Here is a 26,591-nt window from a genome sequence, read left to right as displayed (position 1 = left end):
CACCTGTTCAATCCTGTAAAATGTTTTACCTGTTTTTCACAGAATATTCCCTTGAAGAACCATGTCTTAACTCTAGCCTCAGACTTCAACAAATGGATTTTTTTTAAAGATTTTATTTATTTATTTGACACAGAGAGAGAGAGAGACAGTGAGAGCAGGAACACAAGCAGGGGGAGTAGGAGAGGGAAAGCAGGCTTCCCACCGAGCAGAGAACCCAACACAGGGTTCAATCCCAGGACCCTGGGATCATGACTTGAGCCGAACGAAGGCAGATGCTTAATGACTGAGCCACCCAGGCACCCCAACAAATGAATATTTTTAAAAGGCATGAAATCACTAGGACTCCATCAAAATAAAAGCTTCTGCACAACAAAGGAAACAGTCAACAAAACTAAAAGATGACCTACTAAATGGGAGAAGATACTAGCAAATCCCATCTCTGATAAAGGGTTAGTATCCAAAATACACAAGAACTTATACAACTCTATACCAAAAAACAACCCAATTAAAAAATGAGTAGGACATATGAACAGATATCCAGATGGCCAACAGAAACATGAAAAGATGCTCAACATCACTCATGATCAGGGAAATGCAAATCAAAACCACAATGAGATATCACCTCATACCTGTCTGAATGGCTGAAATCAAAAACATAAGAAACAAGTTTTAACAAGGATGTGAAGAAAACGGAACCCCTTGCACTGTTGGTGGGAATGAAAATTGTTGTAGCCACTGTGAAGAACAGTATGGAGATTCCTCAAAACATTAAAAATAGAACTACCATATGATCCACTAATCACACTACTGGGTATTTACCTAAAGAATATAAAAACATTAATTCAAAGGGATACATGTGCCCCTATGTTTATTGCAGCATTATTTACAACAGCCATCTTATGGAAGCAACCAAAGTGTCCATCAACTGATGGATAAAGAAGATGTGGTAGATGTGTAGATGGTGTAGGACCCTAATATATTTTGGAGAGCAAGCACAACTCCCTAAAACCCTGCCCCACAGCCACTTGGCCTCATCTTGGGGACAACAGAAGCATCACTAGGCCTATCTGCAGGGCCTATGTCCTCAGCAGATCAGAGTGGTAGAGCAGAGGGCGCCTGGGTGGCTCAGTCAGTTGTCTGCCTTTGGCTCAGGTCATGATCCCATGTCATCAGGATCCCTGCTCAGTGGGGGGCTTGCTTCTCCTTCTCCCTCTGTCTACCACTCCCCCTGCTTGTGCTTTATCTCCTTCAAGTAAATAAATAAAATCTTAAAAAAAAAAAAAAAAGTGGTAGAGCAGAAAGTCTACCAGAGAGAGGAGAAGAGGCAGGCACTTTAATGCTCTATATCTTCTCCTAAATTCTCCAAAGGTATAAGTCACTCTGTCTCCATCAGGGAGGAAGAAGGACTAAGGGAGCAGAGAGGCCAAACATTTTCCCTTTTAGCAGAATCTGAGGTGTGAAGCATCAGTGTGTCATTTCTTAGCACTGTGTACTGCCTTATATAGCACAATGACAAAATTAGCTCCTAATGAATGTTATCCTGTCCCTGAACCCTGGAAATGTATTCACTAGTTCCTGAATTCCCCTTGGGCTCTGGAAGCCATCTGCCACCCTGAAATTGATTCTTGCCCTTATGTGCATCTCTGAGAACCATTTTGTTCTCCCATGCCTAGAGCAGCTTCTAGGTAAGTACGACTCACTTTAAGTACTAGTGACAGCGAAACAACTAAGTTTACTAGCTCCTGAACACAAGATGTCTTTCCATTTTGTATGCCTTCTTTAATTTCTTTCAGCCATGTTTAAATTTTTTAGTTTACAAATCTTCTTTTCCCTCATCTTTGGTTTTTGACAGTTTGATTGAATGTGTCTGAATATGGGTCTCTTTTGAGTTATATATAAAGTTCATTGAGCTTCTTGGGTATTAATGTCTTTCAACAAATTTGAGGTTTAGGGCCATTATTTCTTCAGATAATCTCCCTGCCCTTTTCCCCGTTCTCATGAGACCACAATATATATGTTGGTCTGCTTTATGGTACCCCACATGTACATAGGCTCTATTTACTTTTCTTCCATCTTTTTTCTTCCTGTTCCTTAACTCAGTCATTTCACTCATATTTTCAAGTTTGTGGATTTTTCTAGCTCATATCTACTTTTGAATCCTTCTAGTAAATTTTTGCTTTCAGTTATACTTCTCAGCCCCAGAGTTTCTTTTCACTTCCTTATGTTACCTATATCTTTATTGAATTCCCATATTATTAATACATCATTTTCTTGACTATGTCCTCATCTTCCTATAGTTCTTTAAGCATCTGTAAGATAGTTGTCTCTGTGTAGTATGTCCACCTCTGGGCTTTCTCAGGGATGGTTTCTGTTGTTAAAATTTCATTACTTTGAATTGGTCATAGTTCTTTTTTTTATCTTGGGATTTTTTGTTAAAAACCTGACATTTATTTATTTAATATTTTATTTTTAAGAAGCTCTACATCCAGTAAGGGGCTCAAACTCACAACCCTGAGACTGAGAGTCACATGTTCTACTGACTGAGCGAGCCAAGTGCCCCAAAACTGAACATTTAAAGCTTATATTGTGATAAACCTGGAAATCAGCTTTGCCACCTGCCGCAGGGTTTGCTGATTTTCTGGTTGTTACTGTATAGTATCCCTGTGCCTAGGATGAAGTTTAGGAGAAACCTAAACTTATTAAGACCTTCCCAGATCTTTTCTAAGTCTGCACTTTCCCTAGGTATACACTGTGACTTTCTAAATTCCCTGTCTCTGCAACTGCTTTTTAATGACCTAGTCCTTAAAATGTCTAGCTGCCAACAAAGGAGAAAGGGGAAAGTGAATGGGTAAAGAAAAATAACTCTGAGTCTTTAAATACCCTGGAACCCACTTTAGATGGTGGGGTTGGGACAATGAGCGCTCATCTCTGTGTCTACACCTCTGTATTCACAAGCTGCTCCAGGTACATATGCATGGCTGCCTACCTTGGCAGTGAGAATGGGGAATACATAGCCACTAATGTGCTAAAAGCTGAAATTGACCCAAATTAACCACAATTTACTGTCCAAGACTTACCCTGGAAGTTTTAAGTCTTTGAATAGTCTGCAGAGCTCTAAAGCAGCTACATCAGGCAGACTGTGCTGGTATAATTATCTAGGTAGAGAGATGGATTCCCGGTTCTTCCTATTTCACCAACTTCCAGGATGTCATGCCACATTTGTACTCTTAAATTGTACAGTAATCACTTTTTTTTAAAAAGATTTTATTTATTTATTTGACAGAGAGAAATCACAAGTAGATGGAGAGGCAGGCAGAGAGAGAGAGAGGGAAGCAGGCTCCCTGCTGAGCAGAGGGCCTGCTGCGGGACTCGATCCCAGGACCGCGAGATCATGACCTGAGCCGAAGGCAGCGGCTTAACCCACTGAGCCACCCAGGCGCCCCTAGTAAACACTTTTAAAAGCAAAAAGAAACATATAAAATCTTTAACAATATCTAACCCAGTGTATCAAAACTACGATCATTCAATTTAATCAACATAAAATTTTTTTTTTACTATCTTCAAAAGTGTGTGTTTTATACTTAGAGGAAATATCAACTCAGATGGTAATTTCCAATGGTTAAAGTGAAGTGTTGTACTGCCCAAGCAATAACATGCTTAAGAAAACAATATTTCACATTGCTTTTGTTTTACAAGTTTAACCTTAGTCATAATTAAACAAAACATAAAGTCCCATTTCCCAAGTTGTGGTAGCCACATTTCACTTGCTCAGTAGCTCCATGTGGCAGTGGCAGCTCTAGACTCCCATCTCCAAAAAACCGAGATTTATAAGATGAAGTTTGATTTGGTTTACCTTCTACCCTTTACTGAAGGCCCTTCTATTCCTTGCTTTCCCAGAATGCCCACTGGATTTGGTTAGACACTTACCCTGGCCGGCAGTCAAGTCATCTGCAGAAGGCTGGCAGGTTGCTGTCTCCCTCTTAAAGGCCACCACACAGCATAGGAATGAGTGGCTGTATCTTCCAGGCATGAGTTTCCAGAAGGCATGAGAGATGCGAGTCATTTGGTACTTGCCTTCCATTCTAGAAGCAGCAGCACATTCACACTCAATCCAGGAAAAACCCACCAGTTCTGAAGAGAATCACAGGGCTGGCAGCAGCTTTGGCTTCATTTTACAAGCCCGAGGAAGTTCCGCTCTGTGTATGGGAATCACGCTGTGAACATCCATGTGTTGGATACCAGCTGCTTCAGGGAAAACTGTTCTTAATATCGCTGAATGAGTGTGACAAAAAGAACTTCAGCATTTTTCAATTTTGGGGTTTTTAAAAAAAATTTCAGGTAACTAACACAGGATGGTGAATGTCAGCAAAAGTGGGTTAAAACCATAAGAAGATACCATTTCACACACATCAAATTGGTTTAAAAAAATTATCTCTGTCAATGTCAAGAGCTGGCAAGAATAGAAAGTAAAATGAACTCTCATCCAGAATTAGTGGGAATGTAAGTTATTTCAGCCACTTTGGAAAAACACGCCATTATCTGATCAAGCTGAAGGCACAGATCCCTCACTAGTATGTGCAGAAGTCCCCACTTATCCATGGGGGATATTTTCCAAGACCCCCACTGGATGCCTGAAACTGTGGACAGTACTAAACCCTATATATACTACATTTTTTCCTACACATGTATACCCATATAAAGTTTAAAATTAGGCACAGCAGATGAGCAACAATAAAAGAGAACAATTATAACAATATACTGTATTAGAAGATGTGAATACAGTCTCTCTCATACTGTTTTCCTCCTATGCACACATGTCTATGATCAACTTTAATTTGTAAATTAGGCAGATTATTAAGAGATTAACAGTAACTAGTAATAAAACAGAACATTTATAATAACACACTGTACCAAAAGTTTAGTGAATGTGGTCTTTCTCTCTCACAATATTTCTTATTATACTGTACTCACCCTTCCCCTTGTGATGCTGAGGTGTAAAATGCCTAGGTGAGGGGAATGCCTAGTGAAGGGAACGACGTGGGTGCTATGGTGTAGTGTTCGGCTACTACTGACATTCTGAAGATATACCAGGAGGATCATCAGCTTCTGGACCACAGCTGACCACGGGTAACTGAGACCATAATAAGAGGAGATGATGTGAGGTGATGTAATAATAAATGCACTTTTTTTTTTAAGATTTTATTTTTTGGACAGAGATCACAAGTAGATGGAGAGGCAGGCAGAGAGAGAGAGAGAAAAGCAGGCTCCCTGCTGAGCAGAGAGCCCAATGCGGGACTCAATCCCAGGACCCTGGCATCATGACCTGAGCCGAAGGCAGCGGCTTAACCCACTGAGCCACCCAGGTGCCATAAATGCACTTTTGTATCAACTCTTCTGCTTGTTCACTTAACAGCATATGTAGTGCAGGAACTTGATGGATTAGAGAAAGACGCAATGGTCCCCACCTTTGAAGACTGCATGATCTAGCAGATTCAAAGAGCTTACATGCCTGCTGCTACCGTATCCTGACAATCACAACTGGCCTCTTTTATGCTAGCATGAAATACTTCATTAGATTAGCAAGAAGGGTTGGGTAAATGTATTGATGGAGAGCCTACAGAGGGGGGTATATGAATAGTGGGACCAACCAGGTGGCAAACTGGATGTAGAGAGGAGAGGGTACAATTCTCAAACAGCAGGATTTCAAATATATGCCTCACCCATTATATAGTTTTGCTGAAAATCAACTCTAAATCTTAGGAATTATACGTCAAGTATATGGAAGAGATCTTCTCATTTTGCCACTAGAAAAACTGACATTTTCCTGCTTACCCTGTTCAGAAGTACATGGTGGTATTTAGCCAGACTAATCAAGAAAAAAAAAAAAAAGAGTAGTTAAATAAATGAAATCCATTATTATAGAGAAGTTACAAATGATACCTCAGAAATATAAAAGATCATAAAACACCATGAACAATTATATGCCATCAAACTGGACAACCGAGAAGAAATGGATAAATTTCTAGAAACATACAATCTTTTGAGGCTGAATCAGGAAAAAACAGAAACCGGAAAAGACTGATTACTAGTAATAAAATTGAATCTATAATCTAAAAACTCCCAACAGGGACGCCTGGGTGGCTCAGTTGGTTGGACGACTGCTTTTGGCTCAAGTCATGATTCCAGAGTCCCGGGATCGAGTCCTGCATCGGGCTCCCAGCTCCACAGGGAGTCTTCTCCTTTGACCTTCTCCTCGCTCATGCTCTCTTTCACTGCCTCTCTTTCAAATAAATAAATGAAATCTTTAAAATAAATAAATAATAAAAATTTAAAAATTAGCACTCCCAACAAACCAGTCTATGACCAGATGGTTTCAAGGTAAATTCTAGCAAACATTTAAAGAGTTAATACTTATTTTTCTCAAACTATTCTAAAATACAGAAAAGGAAGGAATGCTTCCAAAATCATTATAAGAGGCCAGCATTACCTAGATAGGAAAACTAGACAAGGACACTATAAAAAAGAAAATTGACTAATATCCCTGATGAACACTGATGCAAAATTCCTCAAAATTTTAGCAAACAGAGTTCAAAAATATATTAAAATGATCATTCACCATGACCAAATGGGACCTAATCCAGGAAAACAAGGATGGTTCAATATACATAAATTAATCAATGATATACCCCACTAACAAAATGAAGGATAAAAATAATGCCAGCATCTCAAGAGATATAGAAAAAGCAGTTTACAAATGGTTTTTGTTAAGGTTTATCCCTTAACATGTGGAAAGCCCAAAGTGGGCCAAGCAACCCTCTTCCACTTATACCCACCCACCTACACCAGATAGAATGGGATCCTCCTGGGCTGTCATGCAGGGGAAAGGGATAGATGAGCCCTGGGGACCTTGACTACCTCCTCAGCTCACAGATCACTAGCCTCAACACCCTCATCACTAGGGGAAGTTTTCATGAGCTCTAACTCTCTGCCTTGCTTATGGAGTATCTTCAATTTTCTACCCTAATATAGTACCTATAAGGGCAGAGCAAAGTGACAATTATTGTCAGGAAATCTGAGGGGGTACAGCCTTAAGGGAGTCCCAACCAGTGCACACTTTCCTTAAAGTATTTTAAAACATCATGCATATTTGCACCTTGCTCCTTGTTACACCCACATTCATTTCCATATAAAAGTCTTTCCTGATACCAGGAAAATACTGCCTCTCAATTTTGCAATCCTACACCTTACAAAATTGAATGTTCAGTTCCCACTCAATATGCTAATTTTTAAAAATAGTAAAATGAGGGGTGCCTGGGTGGCTCAGTGTGTTAAAGTCTGCCTTCGGCTCGGGTCATGATCTCGGGGGCCTGGGATCGAGCCCCATGGTGGGCTCTCTCCTCAGTAGGGGAGCCTGCTTCTCTCTTTCTCTGCCTGCCTCTCTGCCTACTTGAGATCTCTATCTGTCAAATAAATAAATAAAATCTTTTAAAAATAAAAAAACAAAAATAGTAAAATGAACAGCAATATACCCACTACCTAGTTTTTAAAAAAATAGGATCTCTCCAGTACTTTTAATGTTTGTATGCTTCTCCCCAATTACATCCTATTGCCTTCCCCACAAACAGAACTACTGTTCTGAATTGTGTATAAATCATTTCCTTGCTTTTCTTTATAGGAATACTACATATGTACATATTCCTGAACAGCTTCTTGTTCAGAGTTTTTGACTTTTAAACAAATGAAATCATACTGCAGAGATGCCTCTGTGATAAGATTTTTATCCGGAGTTTTGTGCCATCCATTCTAGTAAGTGTCACAGTGGATTGTTCATTTTCACTGCTCTAGGGACACACCGTAATAGGATTATCCTTTCTCCTGCTGAAGGGTGTCAGGGCTTCTAGTCTGCGGATTTTACGAAGTGCTGCTGTGAACACTCCTGCTCAAGTCTCCAGTACACACACACATCAATACTTCTTAAAAGCAGTAGTTCCAAACTTGGACGTGTATCAGAATCACAGGCAAGGTTTGCTCAAGAACATATTGCTGGCCCCAGACCAGTCTCTGGTTCGGCAGGTCTGGGTGGCTAGAGAAGGTACATCTTTAACAAGCTCCCAGGAGATGCTGATGCGGGATCACAGGAATGCAGGTCTGTGAGAACCACTCCCTAAAGCACACGCCCATGGATAAGTTATGGATATTGTAGGTTATGTATGTGTTCACATTTTATCAAGAAACACAAATTATATTTCCAAAGTTGTACCAATTTACACTGTTGCTAGCAATGGATGAGGCCTGGTTGCTCCAAATTCTCGTTGACTCTCGAATACTGTCTAACTTTAAAATTTGTGCCCATTGGTTAGGTGTAAAATGGTACCTCACTATAATTTTAATCTGCATTTCTCAAATTACTAAAGAGGATAAATAGCTCATTAATGTTTTGCTCATTCATTTTTTCTCCTTCTGTGACCTGTTAATGTCTTTTTCTATTTTGCTAATAGGTTTTCAACCCTTTTTAAATAATTCATGGTGGGGAGGGGTGGATTTTTAAAACTGTTCTGGACACTAATTCATGTTGGCCATCTGTGTGTAAATACCATTTTCCAGGCCATGGGTTCTCTTCTCATAGTCTTTATGCTGTATGTTGAAAAGAAGTTCTTAATATTAATGTAGCCAAATTAATCAATCTTTTTCCTTTATGGTTTGTATCTTTTTTTTTTTTTTAAAGATTTTATTTATTTATTTGGAAAGACAGAGATAGTGAGACAACGTAAGCTAAGAGAAAGAGAAGCAGGTTCCCCACTGAACAAGGAGCCTGACATGGGGGCTTTGATATCAGGGTCCTGGGATCATGAGCTGAACCAAAGGCAGACACTCAACCAACTGATCCCCCCAGGCACCCCCTTTGTCTTATTAAGAAGATCTCCTTACACTAAAATTGTAAAGCTACTTCCCCACATAGTAGTCTAAACATTTTATGTGGGGTTTTTTGTTTCCTGTTCTTTGTACTTACGTAAGTCTTTCATCTGCTAGGAATTAATTTTTGAGTAGGGAGTGATATAATAAGCATCCAATTTCATTTCTCTTCCCTCTTGGGATATAAGGAAAACGTTTTGTCCAAGCACTATTTATTGAATACCCCATCATTTCCCCACTGATCTGCCCGTCTCTACCAGAATCTAAGTTTCCTTACATGTCTTGGGCTCTCTCTGTTTTTTTAAACTACCATACTCTTAATTATTATATAATTATAATAAGTCTTAATATCTCATAAAGCAAACCCTCCTAATTTATTGTTCTTTTTCAAGAATAGTTTGGTTGTTTGTGGCCATTTATCTTCCATATACATTTCAGAATCAACAATTCTAGTTCCACCAAAACTCAAAAAAAAAAAAAAAAAAAAGAAAGAAAGAAAGAAAGAAAAGAAAAGGGAAAGAAACCCATTTGGGATTGTATTAGGAATAGTATAGGTAGGACATTGTGGGGGAACCGACATCTTTGTGATACCAATTCCTTATATGCAAGAACACTGGCATTTCTCCCAATTTATGCCTTTTGTTTCAATAAAGTTTTAATATTTTCTCCTTTAAGAAGTTTGCATATCTTGCCTGAACAGACATTTGTCCAAAGAAGACATCCAGATGGCCAATAGACACATGAAAAGATGCCTAATATCACTCATCAGGGAAATGCAAATCAAAACCATCAAGATCTCTTCCCTCACCTGTCAGAAAGGCTAACAACAAAAACATAAGAAACACCGGCGCAACTGGGTGGCTCAGTGGGTTAAAGCCTCTGCCTTCGGCTCAGGTCATGATCCCGGGGTCCTGGGATTGAGCCCCACATCGGGCTCTCTGCTTCTCAGGGAGCCTGCTTCCTCCCCTCTCTCCCTCTCTGCCTGCCTCTCTGCCTACTTGTGATTTCTCTCTCTCTGTCAAATAAAATCTTAAAAAAAAAAAAAAAAAAGAAAAAGAAACACCAAGTGTCAGTGAGGATGTAGAGAAAAACAAACACTTGTGCACTGCTGGTAGCATGCAAGCTGGTACAGTCACTCCAGAAAACAGTATGGAGTTTCCTCAAAAAGTTAAAAATAGAACTATACTATGTCCACAAATTGCACTACTGGGAATTTACCAAAAGCATACAAAAACACTAATTCAAAGAGATACATGCATCCCTATGTTTATAGCCAGCATTATGGAAGCAACCCAAATGTCCATCAATTAATAAATGGATAAAGATGTGGTGTGTATATATATATATATGTAATAGAGCATTACTCAGCCATAAAAAAGAATGAGTCTTGCCATTTACAACATGAATGGATCTATAGAGTTTAATGCTACATGAAATGTCAGAGAAAGACTATATGATTTCATTCATATGTAGAATTTAAGAAACAAAACAAATAAGCAAAGAGTAAAAAAAAAGAGAGAGAGAGAAGAGAAGAAACAATTATGAAAAAGTCTTAACTACAGAGAACACACTGGTAGTTACCAGAGAGAAGGTGGGGGGGGGGGTGAAATAGGTGAAGGGGACGAAGGAGTGCACTTGTCCTGGTGAGCACCAGGTGCTGTATGGAAGTACTGAATCAGTGTATCGTACACCTGAAACTAATATTGCATTGTATGTTAACGAACTGGAATTAACATTTAAAAACTTAAAAAAAAAAAGTCAACACTCTAAATATATGCATATCTTTTGCCAAACTCAAGGCTAGGTAAATTTTTTGTTGTTATTGTAAATTGGTATTTAGGATTTCAGTTGCTTTGGCTATGGTTTTTCAGAGAATCTAGCATGTCATTTTCTTAAGCTTTATTTCATCTAAATGATTTTGTCACATGCAATGAAAATAACAAAAGATCTCTACCATGTCTGATAGGATTCAAATTTGAAAACATTATCCCCTAAATCAGCTCTATACTCTACTCATAATTTCTTTTCTGAGAATCAGCCCAACATAGCTTTTGTCATTTCTCTCCATCACAACAGAGGGGGAAAAAGAGTTAAGTGAGCAGAGGGGAGATAGAGACATTCATCATCTCTATTTAACATAGATTTATTAAAAACTAGGCTAAGAAAATAAAACCTTAGGGCGCCTGGGTGGCTCAGTGGGTTGAGCCGCTGCCTTCGGCTCAGGTCATGATCTCAGGGTCCTGGGATCGAGTCCCGCATCGGGCTCTCTGCTCAGCAGGGAGCCTGCTTCCCTCTCTCTCTCTCTCTGCCTGCCTTTCCATCTACTTGTGATTTCTCTCTGCCAAATAAATAAATTAAATCTTTAAAAAAAGAAAAGAAAAGAAAACCTTAAAAAAAGTATTTTTTTAAAAGGCGCGCCTGAGTGGCTCAGTGGGTTAAGCTTCTGTCTTCAGCTTGGGTCATGACCTCAGGGTCCTGGGATCGAGCCCCACATCAGGCTCTCTGCTCAGTGGGAGCCTACTTCCCCTCCTCTCTCTGCCTGCCTCTCTAACTACTTGTGATCTCTCTCTCTCTCTCTCTCTGTTAAATAAATAAAATCTTAAAAAATAATAATAATAAAAAAACTAGGCTAGGTAGGAGACTAAAATGGCAAAATATTGACAAGGGATGAACCTGCATAATGGATTTACAGGATTTATTTGTACTGTTCTTGCAACTTTCTAAGTTTGAAATAATTTCTAAATAAAATATTAAATAGAAAATATAAGGAATAACAAAAATCATGAACATGCCCATACTAGAGTTATTGCCACACCTCCTGCAGAAGGAGTCTTTCCTGATCAAGACTCTCTCCTAAAAGGGCAATCCGTGGACATTCATGAACATTTCTCAGCTGTAGTTGAAGGGATCATCTGCGGAAGTTAATCTGTTGGCTGGCCCATGACCCACAAATTATGCCTAATGCACTGGATGAAAAGATGAACTGGGCTGATCAGGTACTTTACAGAATTGGAAAAGTATATGAGTAAGCTAGGAAGCAAGAGAAGCTGGTACTGAAAGATGGTGATGTGGAAGGGAGGAGAAGCTGTCTTGGATTCTAAGCAAGCTCAACGTCCACGGGAACCAAACTATGAACAAGACATGGGAGGTAGCTAGCACCAGGACAGAAGGATGGTCACTTGGAGCCAGATCACATTCATGGTCACACACTAGCAGGGGGGATGCTGTGAATTCCTGCAGCTAAGCTTCTCTAGAGCCAACCCCAATTTTAAAACCTACTCCAGACTCTAGACTCCATGAGGTTAAGTCCTATGATGGTTCGGTTTCATTTCACGGCCTTCACTGCTCACCATGAACCCTTACTTTGGGTCTTTATTTGTTATAATCAAACGAACCAAAGTAAATTCCACTAACCAGTAAGTTTCCCTGTGAAACTGAAAGTGTACAATCTTTAATGATTTTATAAATATAAGCCCAAAGTCATATACAAAGTTCTGCCACTAAATGCTATATTATATTCATTGTATATAACTACATCAATAACCAAAGCCATTCTCCCTTGGTCAGCTAGGCTGTTATGACAAAATACCATAAACAGAAAGTTTTCCCAACAAAAGAAATCTGTATCTCATGGTTCTGAAAGCTAGAAGCCTCAGACCATGGAGCCACCATGGTTAGGTTTTAGTGAAGGCCCTCTTCTGGGTTGCAGACTGCTGTTTATAAGAATGAGAAAGCTCTCTGGGGTCTCTTTTATAAGGACACTAATCCCATTCTTGAGAGCTCTATCCTCATGATCTAATCATGTCCCAAAGGCCTCACCTCCTAAAATCATCACACTGGGGTTTAGGACTTCAACATGAATTTGGGGAGGACACAAACATTCAATTACCCCCCCCCCCTTTTTTTTAACTTTCTTCTTTTTCCTCTGTGGCCATCTTCCTTTACAGAACCAATATTCCACATAGAACCTATGTGAACACAGACAGTAAGGCAGACACTGGGTAGCCAGCCAGTTATTCACTAGCCTTCTTGCCTCTAGGCAGGATTCAAACCCCTGCACCAGCCAAAGGACAAGTTAACCAGATATCATGGTTACCACATGCTACATCCGAGACACACGAGTGAATTGAACCTCTGACCTTCCATGCATCTGGCCACCCTTCTATAAGCGGCTCTTGCAGCCGGGTTGGGCTTCCACCTCCTCGGCTCCTACCATCACTAATCCTGGAGAGCACATCGGGTGGCTGCAAACTTAGAACTGTCCTCTGCACAGAGCTGGGAGGAGGGCTAGCAGAACTTACACCCATGCACCCATGAACATTTCTTCACAGGCAGGGAGCATTTACATACAGTAAACCCTTACAATGGATGTATAAAGTTTCAGCTCAGTGTTGTCCATTTAATCCAGGATTGTGATTTAATCCAGGATGTGCTGTGTTTCTATCTGGAAATAATTCTCTACCACATCTGACAGGTTCCATACACCTTTCTCCCATCTCAGGGTCTAAGGATACAGTCCCCAGGGTCTTTTTGAGTTCTGTGATGCTTCTTAAAGTGTTACTGTTTTGTTTTCATTTCAGTGGTAGGCTGAGCAATGATTATTCGCTATTCTCACATGAAGACTGGGGTGCCCACATTTACAGGTGAAATCCCCCTCACAATGCCGCTAAGTGATCTGAAGACAAATGCCAGGGTCTGTAAGAAGCTGTGCCTTTAAGATACACCATACATTATCTGTGCTTGAGAAACTCTGGATTAGTTTATTTAATTGTGGGACAATTACCTGCTCTAAGAGCATATATAATTAGATGATTTGCAACAGTTTCAGATCAAATCTTCAGTGATGAGGGTCACCTATATCCTGACTTTCTCACAGGACTTGCTGAGCTGAACTGTCCCCATTAGGACCTGAGCAGTCCTTCTTGGGCTGCGCCCAGCAGCACCCCTATGCTTGGAGGTGGGTCAGCTTTCCCCACAGGTTAGTCCTACAACAGCTACCAGAAGCAGTTTCCAATCAATCAGGATACTCTTGGGGAATCTCCTAAACCCAGGAAGGAAACCTGTCTGGCTCTCCAGCCAGATGGCATTAAGATCTGAAACTCCTAGGCTCTTTGGACAGAGTCATTTTTATAGGCCTTCTATGGCTCATCTGAGATGCATCCAGTTGGAACTGAGCAACTTTTGCACAGACCCATTCCAGGAAAGCTGCCTTCTTAGGCCATAACCAATTAAGCTACACAAGCCTCCCGACAGCCAGCAGGGAACAAGCTTTTCAAACTTATTCAAAGTATTTCTGCTCTCCTGGTCTGACCCCCACAGGGGGTTCAGCCTGTCACTGGACTGCATAAAAAGAACATTTCATTTGCTTGTGATCTCCCCTGGCCAATCATTTGAATATTCTGAAGCAACAGAAATGAAAAACAGTCCTTAAGAGTATCAGCTGCTGAAAATGTAAAACTCTGTGCAGAGAGGAGCTCTTGCCATTTGGCCAGGGAGGGTAGGGCACCAGGAAGTTTCCCGCCAGTTTGCAAGGACCAGGTTCGGCCTCAACCAAGAAAGACTGGCCTCCTCCCAATGGAGTCCTCCCTCCATGACGTTATGCCTTCAGGCCCAGAATAGTTGAGAACGTTTGGGAAATTCACACTCCAAAAATATTTCCTTTTTTCCTGTAGGCAAGATAACACAGGAGTGACAGTGGGTTACTAAGAATGCAGTTCCCTCATTATGTAACGGGGACAAAAATAAAGAGTGTTCTGGGCCAAAAATAGAGCTGAGAAAGAAGAATGTGAATAAATAGCACCAAGAAGTCATTATTTACTCAAACTGTCAAATGGCTGAAGAACTTAAGAAAAGTTTTGATCTGTGTCCCATCACTTGTTAGTCAGGTCTGACTAGTCCCTGGAGGGAGCCAATGTCACATTCCTGACAAATGCTTAAAAGAAGCCAATGTGTGTGCAGAGAGGCTGCTTAAGGAAAGGTGAGCAACACCGGCGCTCGTTCTCCTTCCCTGTCATTAGCAAGCGAGTAAGACTGAGGATTCCTGGATGCTGTATGTAATGGGCATTTCCCCATAGACATCCTTCTTCCATGGGTCCTGTAACAAAAACGGTGCAGATCTCACTAGAGTGGGGACAGAGCAGTCCTCTTGCCGGGGGCTGCTTCCGTGGCAAGTGGCTGTGCTTAGGCTAGTGACGTACCACAAATCCGAGCCAGGCACTGCCTCTCGTGACAGAGCAGCTGGCCCCTCAGGTCAGAGCCATACAGAACACATCAGCCTTCACTAACCACCTCCTGCACTTCAAGTCCTGCCAGTGTCACCTGCTAAATGTCTCATCCCATCACCACCACTTCAACTATCAAGGCCATGGCCATCCCTTGCAGGGATCACTGTGGCTCCTAAGAGTCTGAGTCAAATGCTCCTCTCTCTCTCTCTACTGAAAACCTTTCCAGCTCCTCCACTATCACTTGACAAGGTCCCAGTTCTTACAGAGGGAAGGAAGACTCTGGAACCTACCACCACTTCCTCTGCTACTACCTTGCCTCTCTTTCCTCTCACTATTCGCCCTGGCCACACCAACACCAACACCGTGTCTGCAGGACTCTCCAGATAAGCCCCTCAGTCTGGAACGTGCCTCAACTCTTCCCAACTTCCCACCCCAGTCCTCTGACTTGACCAAGTCTATTTGGCTGTTAAATACGGTTTCCTCCAGGTAGGCTGTGACTCAAGGAGCAGAAAAGGGATCAAAAGAAATCAGTACATTTGATGAGATGGTAGGCAATTTCAGTCACTCTTCTCTTGATGGGGCTATCCGGGCTGCCATCTCTAGGAACACTGGCTGGGTGGGTGTATTCCTCAAGTTAAACAATGGCTAACCATTCATTTGCCCACAGCTGTACCACTTTCCAGTACAGTTCCTAAGAACAGTTTGTCTTTATTAAACAACTATCTATACTATGGGCATTTCAGTTAGTATCTTAGTTAATTAGTTAGTATCTTATTTATTTAATTTTGTTACAATGTGTCAGATACTTATTTTTGTCTCCACTTTGGCTGAGGAAGGCATTAGGTACCAGCCCAGGATTAAGGAAGGCAGAGAACGAAACTTCTCTATCCAGAAGTGGGCCCATGCTTTTACACATCATGCCCTGTGGCCTGCCACCAACTAGATGGGTATCCACCCAATCAGGTGAATTATGATCCCTGTTCCCTTTCAAAAAAGAAAGACACGTTGATATCCTAAACACCTAGTACCTCAGAAAGCGCTGTTTGAAGCACAGTCATTGTGGATATAAGAGTTCAGATGAGGTCATGCCAGTGGCACAGGAACAAAAAAGACACAGACACACAGGAGAGAAGGCCACGTGACAACAGAGGTATAGACTCTAGTTCTGTCCCTGCAAGCCAAGAATAGCAAGGACTTCCGGCAGCCAAGTGAAGCCAGAAAAAGGCAGGGAAGGATTCTCCCCGACAGGTTTCAGAAGGAGCATGGGCCTGCCAACACCTTGATTTCACACCTGTAGCCTCCAGAACTGTGAAAGAATAAATTTCTGCTGTTTTAAGTGCCCAGTCTGTGGTACGCTGTTACAGAAGCCTTAGTAAACAAATACAGTGACTCATTCTCATTTTCTTCCCTGGGGAATACTTTTTATCACAAGCTTAGGTACCGTAGATCACCATCTCACCAGCTTTGAACCCAACCAGCAGTTTCTCCAGCATGAGCCAGCCCAGCATGCACAGGTCTCCCTCAGGCTATTCATCTGCCTTATTCTGGGACAAGATGAAGACCAATCTGCAAACTTAAACAAAGGACAGTCCATCACGGTTTTACCTGGGGAAAAAAATCCAGCTGTTTATCAACCAGAGAGGGAAAAAAGGTACTTTTCTTAGAAAGGCTCATCCACGGGCTCCTGGGTGGTTCAGTGGGTTAAAGCCTCTGCCTTCGGCTCAGGTCATAATCCCAGGGTCTTGGGATCAAGTCCTGCATCGGGCTCTCTGCTCAGCAGGGAGCCTGCTTCCACCCCGCCTCTACCTGCCTCTCTGCCTACTTGTGATCTCTGTCAAATAAATAAAATCTTTAAAAAAAGAAAAAGAAAAAGAAAGGAAGGTTAGGAAGGAAGGAAGGAAGGAAGGAAAAGAAAGGCTCATCCAGTTGGAAAGCCTCAGGGATATGTGTGTCTTTGTGGTGACATTGAGGTCTCTGCCAAGAACCGTCAGAGGACCCCAGAGCCAAGGAGGGCCACACAGAGGGGACATGAGGAGTGATGCCCACAGACCAATCAGAGACTGGCTCACACGACTAGGGGCCAAGTAGGGGCCTTCTGTTCAGCCATCTTCCTTGCCTGGTAAGCTCACCCAGGAAGGCTCTCCACAACAGATGATGCTGTTCACTTGAGCGAGATTTACCCACGACCACCCATCAGACATCACAAGCCGCCAGGGGGAAACTGCTGGCAAAGAAGGCATGCTAAGATGAACGAGCTTTATTCTATATTTTAAGAATTAGTCAAGCCCATTTATAGAGGCTGAGGCCATGCCCCATTTCTCAGAGGTGGAGAAATGCTGACAACAGGCCTCTGGCTTCCAGAACCTCATGTTCTGAAATATTCTGGCTTCATGGTGCCCAATGCAAAAAACTAGAGTCCAGAGGATTCAAACACTACAGTGGGACCTCTCTCATCATCAAGAGGTATTCATCCATTCATTGTTTGTGGAGTGCCAAGCCCTATCCATTACCCTGTGTGCCAGAAGTGAGAAGGCAGCAGGAGGGGGGCAGGGAAGAAGGGTACAGTTGGCTTGAAACAGTGGCTTCATGCTCTTGGCCTCTACCATACCCTACTTACACCCCACCTAGAAGCCCCCTGCCCTCAAGTTCCCGGCAATGAACAGTGCACGACAACAACCACAACCCCATCTGGCTTGAGTAGTGGTGTTAAATGCAACCAGCCTCCCTCTGGCCAGTATACTTCTCTCTTTCCCAGTAAGAACTGTATTACCTTTCTGTGTGCAGTTGCTACTCTGCACCCACAGGTATGCAACAATCCATCCTGAGTTCTTGTCTTATTTGACGTCTCAATGGCATCTGACACAGTTGATCACCTCCCACCTCCTTCAAATATTTTCCTTCTTAGCTTCTGAAACATCATCACACTTACCGTTCTCTTTCCACCTCAGCACTTGCTCCTCCTTAGCCTCCTGTGGCAGTCCTCCTCTTCTTCCTGATCTCTGGTTCAATCTTCAGACCTTCTCTTCCTGCTGCATTCACTCCATAGGGCTTTCCTACTGTCTGTGCTTAAGTACATATCTATATTTAAATTCCTCAATTTACTGCACAAGTTCTAACCTTTCCCTGAGACCCCAAACTCACTTAATCACTTGGGTGTTTTGTTATTTTGCTGTGAAACAAATGTAGTTTAAAATAAAAACATTACCTCACCCCATCTCTGAGACTCCGCAATCCAGGGCTTTACATTTGCTATTCCCTGTCTGGAATCATTTCCCAGACTCTCACAAGATTGGTTTGCCCACTTCCTTCAGGTCTCTGCTCAAATGTCACCATCTCACAGACGTTCCCTTATCACTTGTCTAAAAAAAACACTGAATGGCTCATTTTAGATAATTTGTTTGTACTTGGTGTCTCTGAAAGCAATATTTATGGGGTCTTTTATCTGTCCTGTTCACTGCTGTATCCCCATTCCCAGGACAGTAAGCACCTGGCATATAGTTGGCACTCAATAAACATCTGCTGGACAAATGAATAAAATACAAATAGAAATGGTTAGAAATGCTTAGAAAATCTGAATTACTATGGTGCTATAGGAATTTATAGGTGTGGGAGGATCCCAGAGTGAGGACATTTAGTTGGTTCCACAAGCATTTGTCAGGCTCTTTATAGCACATTACAAAGCACAGAGGAAGATTTAAAAAACAAAAAATAAAACAACAACAAAAAGAACCACGGATGTAACTGTGACTTTCCAATTTAGTACAAGATCCAGGATGTGTATACACTTTCTTAGCTTCTCCAATCCATTTGCCCTGCTACAGTGTGGTCTGAAACCAACAATGCCACTCCCTTGATTAAAACTCTTCAATGACTGGGGCACCTGGGTGGTGAGGTCAGTTAAGCAACTGTCTCGGTTTCAGCTCCAGTTGTAATCTCAGGGTCACGGGGCTGAGACCTGGGAGGGCTCTCTGCTCAGAGCAGAGTCTGCTTAAGACTCTCCCCCTTTAACCTGCCCCCCCACCCCACTCTCTTATATGCTCTCCCTAAAAATAAATAAATCTTTAAAAACAAAAACAAAACTCCTCAATGACTCACTACTGCCCTGAAGATAAAACCCAAACCTGTGGTTCTGCTTAACACAGAATTTCTTGGTCTCAGGTTACCTAACCAGCTCCATTTCTTGTCTCTTTTCACTCCCAGCAAACTAAAAGGCTGGCCTATCTCCAAATATCTGTTTTCTTGTGTCTCTGAGTTTCTGCCTATTTGTTCTCTACCTGTAACACTCTTCTCATGCCCTGCAGCTAATCTCTTTTGCTATGTAACAAACCACCCAACTCTCTCTTCCTCCATCAGGCTTCTCCACATATCTAAGGGTTCCCAGAGGAAGAGAGGCAAGCCCCAAGTTCCAAGTACTTTTCAAGTCTCCGCCTGTGTCACACTTGCTAATACTCCAGTGACTGAAGAGGTATGGTTAAGTCCAGACTGGAAGACAAGTAATGTCCAAATATACAAAGTAAACTCCACTTCATGGGTGCAGCAGGAAAAGCACAATAAATTATCAGCAAATGTACAGGACGTAGTTCTTTAACAGCAACTTACCATTCTTCCCCAACTCTTTATCAGCTCCTACTCATCTTCTGGTCTCAATCTAGAAATTACCTCTAAAAAAGATTTCCCTTATCCCTAAAGCCTGAGTGAAAAACCTCTCTCATCACACCTTATTATTACACACATTACTCTCTTCACTAATATTGCATGTATTACTCTCTGTTGCCGGTGAATGAATGAATGCATTTATACAATAAATGCTGGACTTCCAATTCATTCAGATGAGTTAACTGTACTCTCCATTTTATTGCAATGTAACATGAAGCCTCCCTACATGACAGAAAGAAAGGTCACTGAAAAAGAAGGAGTGTTCTGGTGTCTATTTCATCTTTACTGCCTAGCACAGCACTTGATATAAAATAGGTACTTAAAAATATCTACGAAATAAACCAACACATAACTATAATAAAAGTAAACTGGGGTAACTGCCACTAAGAAAGAAGGCACCAACAATGTACTTGAGACCCCTGCCAGACTCAGCAGGCTGCAAACATTTAGAAGACATGAGACAGCATTAAACTAACTGAAATAAGACTAAAGTGACAGAGGAGAGAGAAGAAGTCAGAGAAAGCAAGACTTTCCTTTTTATTAGATTCACAGTGCCATTTTAAAGTTCAACTTCTCTTTGAAAAACATTTCTTTGCTATTAACTTCCTCATTGGAAAGCAAACAAATCCTGTCCTTGAAAGATACATTTTCTACCTGGTACAGCACTCAGTACTCAAGCCTGCACCTGCACGGTTTGCCAGCAGCAATCAAGTTCAGCATCTCAGAGAAAAGCACTGTGAAGGCTGGGAGGTCACCAACCAGGGCCTCCCCTACTTCATATATACTTATATACATATATATGTACATATATGCATATATACGTACACACACAGTTGTTTTTTTTTACAAAAATAATATAATAGGGTTTTTACACAGCTCTATTAATTCTTTAAATTACATAGCAAGGTCTATGCTTCAGTATAACCATTTTTTGCTTTGGATTAAAATGAGAACTTTAGACTTAAAAATAGATTTCAGATTACTGAACAGAGGCCATACAGCAACACAGACTTAATAATCTTGATCACCACATAACTAGAAATATGCTGCTATTATCCTTACGCTGGGTGCTATATATCCACATCAATTATTTTCATTTTAACTAAGACACAAAGCAAAATAGTTCACTGAAATAATCTTGTATTCACTACATTAACACACACACCAAATTATACTAAGTGCATGATAATCTCTATGTTCCAAAAGCTATATTTGTAGCATGTGCTCATCGCTACTCCATTAAATATAGTATCTAGCCAGCAATCACAAAAAAGGAAATGCATGCTGTACAGCAGAAGAGAAGTTTGTAGGTTGATATCTTACAGGCAACCAAAAACAAAACAAGAGAAACAAAACTTACGAGATAAAATACAAAACTAATTTGCAGTGACATTTAATATATAGTTTACACTTAGATCATAGTTACATGGAAAAACACATAAACTATATGAAATTCCAAGTTTTCTCCTAGAATATTCAAAATACTAATCAAAAGTTAATTAGTACAACCAAGATGGCCACTAGATGATTGAATAAACAGAATGTCATTTAGTATTTCAAAAACACAGATTCTGGGAAGAGAAGATACCACCAAAATATCCAGAAATCTCAATTAACAGATACTCTGTTTTGTATACCTGATACTAACAAATGCAACAAGTGTGTTTACACAGACTATGAATGCAAGGCCATAGCCTAAGGGATAGTCACTGGAAAGAATAAATGAGCAAGATCCCACTGGAGTGAGTACAGAGAGCTCCTGCTGTTTTTCTGGTCCCTGCACATCTCCCTACAACCTACCCCTGACTCCTGGTCAAACACTGACCAGGTCAAATGTTTTTCAAGATTTTCAAAGATTTGGGGAACAAATCTTTCAACAGCTCAAGCCCATTCTCTCTAACCCCACCAAGATACAACAGAGCTCAAGCATGGTGCTGGAAAGTCTTTCAGATGCTGGTATGATTCCTAATCACTGGACTAGACAGGTCCTCTTCATGGCCTCTCGAGTTCTGACTGGCACAACCTTCTTCCCTCAGAAGGGGTCAGCATGGTCTCTGAAGCCATAAATGAGGTGGCTCTAGAAGAATTAGAAGAAGGAAGTATCTGATGAAAAGGCACCTGCAAGTCTGAAATCCTCTTTGGTGAGAACACTGTACATGCGCTGAGGCAGAGCTCGGGAGTACGGAGCCGGGCGTGGCACAGTGGTGCGCAAAATGAGTTCCCGGCCAGCAGGAGGTGGGAAGTCTGACACCGAGTTCTGCCTTCTCTCTTCTGGAGAGCCCATTCTCTTCAGTTCCTCCTCTGGTGGAGCCATTGCTGCAGCCTTGAACAGAATCAAATGCTAAATTCAAGAGCAAGTCCAATGCTAAAACTTAGACCATTTTGAAGGACAGATGAATAAACATGACAAATATATTTTTTAAATGTTCTACATTACTCGGTAATGCAGTCAGCCATGTTATGATTACTCAGAAACCAACACAGAAAAAGCAAGAAGCTTGAAACACTGCATGAGCAGCCAGAGATTACACATAAATTGGTGACAGAGACAAAAGAGATAATGACTGCTAGGCAATCTGCTTTGAAAAGTGAGGGCCATATTCCAACATCTGAAGAAGAGGGAAAATGTAGCAGTGGTTTCTACACATTTCTTCTAGCAACAACCCAAGTTCAAGTCTAATGTCCTTAGTCCAGTAAGGAGCTGCTTCTCCCCCAGAGTCTGGAGAGATGTTTTTTATCTCCACTCTTTCGTTTCTTTTTAAAGTTCATTTGCCATATTAAAACTGGGGACACTGGTTTTGTTTGCTGAGTGGCTAAGGTGATACAGAAATGACAGAAGTCCATGTAATGTAGCAATGGCCACAAAAGACATGTTTTCAATATTAAAGGCATCTATTTTTTGCATTAAAACTGCAAAAAAAAAAAAACATTCAACTAGAGCCTTCATTTTACCGTTGATCACTATACTTCTTTCATTTCTCTGATTACTAGATTCCTTTCACAATACCATTGATTGAAAAAAAAAATAAAGTACTGTCTTGGCAATGGAAATATGAAATCATGTTATACTAAACATCAGCATGAAAAGTGTGCCAAATCCAGACTGTTAAAGAGGTGGTTAGTCTTAATGACCTTATGAAGTTAGAGGGATGGGAAGGAACAAGGAACTATGAGGGACAAAGGCTATTTTGTTACCTCATCAGAAGATTCAGTCAGCTTGAGAAAAGGTGAGAAAAGAAACAGTGATGAAAAGGAAACAAGCAAGATGGTTTAAAAAGAACTAGACAAGATTTCAAGATCATTTCAAAGACAGCATGCACTACATTAAGGAACAGGATCCTATCAAAAGAATATCAAGACAAACACACACCACATAAAACACACCTAGCTGTTAAATTGAGCAGACATATCCTACTTCTCATGCATCTGATGGTTCAACAGGCAATGTACAGTCATTTAATGGGCAAAACTGATAAAACTGAAGCAAATCCAATCTGTGGTTTATTTGCTGAATTCCAGTGGAATACACCACTGACACATGTAATCATGATGAAGTTTATTAAAATGTGTAATTTAAAGCAAAGAGTTCTAAATACGCAAAACTGCTGTATGCTATACAAAATTCTCACTAAAATTTCATTACCTTCTAATAAAGTGAAAATTGATATAAAATAAAATAAAAATAAGTAAATAAAAAATAGTAAATAAGTAAATAAGTAAAAATAGTAAATAAGTAAAATAAAAAATCAGTAAAATTGATATAAAGTGTCAGTTAATTATGAAAAGTTACATAAATAAACTTTAATTGTTTACATCATGCAGATATTTAAGGTCTGAGTTAAAAAACGTACCAACCAGGTGCCTGTTACATGGATTAAAGTCTACCAATTCCCTAAAAACATTCCCTACAAGGTTTGAAAGTCTGAAATCTTTTATAATTATATAATGCAGGAAAAATGTGCAATTTCATCCCTTAATGGGTATTAGCTATACAAGGCCACTGAAAAGATGATACACTCCTGTATTTATTAATGTAACAAGATAACTAAGAGGAAAACAAGAATAACATAGTAAATCACAGAATATAATCCTATTTTTGTAAAATATACATATATTTACATATACTGCTTGTCAAATACTGATGGTGATCATCAGAGGGTAGTGAGATTAATGTGATTAAATTTTCCTTTATAATTTTTTGTATTATCCTATGTTTTACAATGAGCCTTTACTGATATTACTGGGGGGAGGGTTGGAGGGGGAAATTATTGCCACTCTGGGAAAAATAATTTTGCTTAAATATTTACAGCAAGTAATAGTCTCAGCATTAAAAATAAAAATGCCTAAAATCTTAAAAAAAATAAAAATAAAAATGCCTTAGATTTCAGGTCCTCTTAACACACAAGCTTCTTAAAGTAAGGACAGAGGAAAGAATACCGGCAACAGGAGGAAAATTCATATTGGTGGTGACAAGGAAATGGGGTTGTTAACTTTCGGCTAGTAAGCTACTGAAAGATAAAGGATGCAAAAAACAAACTTAGCTCCTGATTTCATGCCAAAGACAAAAACAAATCAAAGTGAGCATCTACTGTTTTCTAGAACTCTAATTTCTAAGGAAATAAAGGAAATAAAATACTTGGTTTTAACTTGAAATTCTTAAAGTTGGGGAACAATCCCATAAACAATTGCAGGTTTCAATTCTTGCTAAAAATTCAGGTCAGTACATTTGACTATGAAACTGAATATATTAACTAGATACACTCCAGACAGATTCAAAGGAGATTATACAGTTTTTATTTTGTATGTAAACCCATGAAAATTCTTATTTGATTCTGAGAATTATACTTTCAAAAGTGGGTCATTCTAGAGTCATCACAGTTCCAGGTAAAGGGCACCCTTGTACTTATGTATCTTCCTTGACTTACAATTGTGTTACATGCCAATAAACCCATTCTAAGTTGAAAATATCCTAAGTCAAAAATATATTTACTACACCTCACCTACCAAACATCATAGCTCAGCCTAGCTTACTTTACTTACTTTTACTTACTTCTGAGCTCAGAACATTCACTGAAGCCTACAGTTGGGCCGAATCATCTGACATAAAGCTCATTTTCTAATCAAGTATTGACTATCTCACACAATTTATTAATATCGTGCTGACAGTGAGAAACAGAACAGTGTCTGGGTCAAGTAGTCATAAAGTATGTTGGCTGTCTGCCCTCGGGTTCTCATAGCTGACAGGGATCTGCCACTGTCCCTGACCAGCATCATGAGAGGATTATGCTGCATACACCACTAGCTCAGAAAAAGAATAAAATCCCAAATTCAAAGTATGACTTCTACTGAGTACATATCTTTTTCTCCATCATAAAGTTGAAAATCCTAAGTCAAATTATCTTAAGTCAGAGACTATGTGTAGTATACTCTATAATATTTTTATCACAATCTTTCATAATAATGAGCCCTGACATGAAAATCCTCTTAATCAGTAAACAAGATCAGTACAGAGAGCACCCATACAAAGTGTGATGAGCATCACCTTCATAAAAATTCAATTTTAAGAATTTCAGAATGTTAGAAAGTTTGAACCTTTACTTTCAGTAGTAGAGGTAATAGCAAAGATAATTTGTCAACCTGGGCTTGCTTTTTTGCTAAAGCCTGTGTCCATAGTCCTAAACGTCTGAAATCTTGCTCTTCCTTAGATCAATTCACCATGACAAAAACAGATATACTAACCTCACAAGTGAAATTATGAATCCATTTGCAGTACATGGAGTTTAAAATTTGTAAAACTGAACTCTATTCTAAACTGAAAGTAGTCAACATTTTTTCTTATCACACAGCACTGGTGGTCACTGCTAACTGAGTCCCTATTAGATTCTGTAACAATGGATTTCAGAACCTTCTAACTTTGGAAATTTATATCCTAAAATATACTTATTATATTACTTAAACATGTAAGAAAGCAAATGGATTTCAAAGACTCAAAAATCACTATTGAGAGTTTTTTTTTTTTTTTTTTTGATGTTCAAACCCAATGCCTAGACATACACTCAACAGCTGCATAATCAGCCAAGTGAGGGAATCAAAACAGCATCTTACTGAGTAGAGGTCTGGAGAGATCATGATCAGTCAATAAGGAAATTCACATACCCTCTGAGCATTCACAAACAGCTTGTGAATGATTTTGCCAGCATGTCCTCTTCCTGCACCCACGACTAACACTTCAGGCTGCTCCAAAAGGCAACTCACAAACCTAGGGGAAAGAGGTAATGAAAGCACAGAAAGCAAGCTGCTGCTCAGTTCACACTGTGTCAGTCCTCCCAAATTAATTTTGTAGACAAACTCTCAAAGTGATACTGGCTAAACCTACTAAGGCTACAGCAGAACTTTTTAAAGTGGAACTTTTATAAGGGACATTTAGAAATAAAATAGACTCAAGTGACAATCTTACTGCCTTTCAACTGTTTTCATAAAATTTTTTAAAACTCATCTCTGGGGGTGGCTGGGTGGCTCAGATGATTAAGTGTCAGATTTCTGATTTCAGTTCAAGTCATGACTTTAGGGTCGTGAGATCAAGCTCTGTGTCGGAATCTGCATTCAGTGGGAATCTGCTTCGATATTCTCTCTCTGCCCCTACACTACTCTCGCTCCCCTCTCTCTCTCAAATAAGTAAATAAATCTAAAAAACAAAGCTAAACAAAACCTCTGTCAAAGGGTAAAAAGAAATACAGACTCTATTTCTTTGAGACTAGAAGCTTAGAAAATACTACAGTAAATAAAAGATTAATACAA

The 26,591-nt window shown here is 40.1% G+C and overlaps 1 protein-coding gene and 1 long non-coding RNA gene across 4 annotated transcripts in view; both read right to left on the bottom strand.

Annotated features, from left to right (window-relative positions):
- The window catches only part of LOC123387907, a 28,065-nt gene extending 21,872 nt beyond the window's left edge, over positions 1-6,193 (bottom strand). Inside the window, exon 1 of the long non-coding RNA XR_006602402.1 lies at positions 3,928-6,193. This is a non-coding gene — a long non-coding RNA (uncharacterized LOC123387907). The remainder of the gene's footprint in view (positions 1-3,927) is intronic.
- Positions 6,194-20,306: 14,113 nt separating this feature from the next.
- RAB3GAP1 (RAB3 GTPase activating protein catalytic subunit 1) overlaps positions 20,307-26,591 on the bottom strand; it is a 114,422-nt gene continuing 108,137 nt past the window's right edge. For 2 of the 3 annotated variants that reach the window (XM_004774263.3, XM_045066561.1), the window contains 3 exons: positions 25,950-26,052; positions 22,989-23,009; positions 20,307-22,116 (listed from right to left, as the gene is read on the bottom strand). In XM_004774263.3, the coding sequence (XP_004774320.2) occupies positions 21,880-22,116; positions 22,989-23,009; positions 25,950-26,052 (361 nt within the window). In that variant the 3' untranslated portion in view covers positions 20,307-21,879. The remainder of the gene's footprint in view (positions 22,117-22,988; positions 23,010-25,949; positions 26,053-26,591) is intronic. The other variant, XM_004774264.3, reaches the window with a different exon arrangement.

This window comes from Mustela putorius, unplaced genomic scaffold, assembly GCF_011764305.1.
Source record: "Mustela putorius furo isolate JIRA1106 unplaced genomic scaffold, ASM1176430v1.1 tig00003867_pilon_pilon_pilon, whole genome shotgun sequence".
In the NCBI taxonomy this organism is placed as follows: Eukaryota; Metazoa; Chordata; class Mammalia; order Carnivora; family Mustelidae; genus Mustela; species Mustela putorius.
This window is presented reverse-complemented; position numbering and strand designations above follow the sequence as displayed.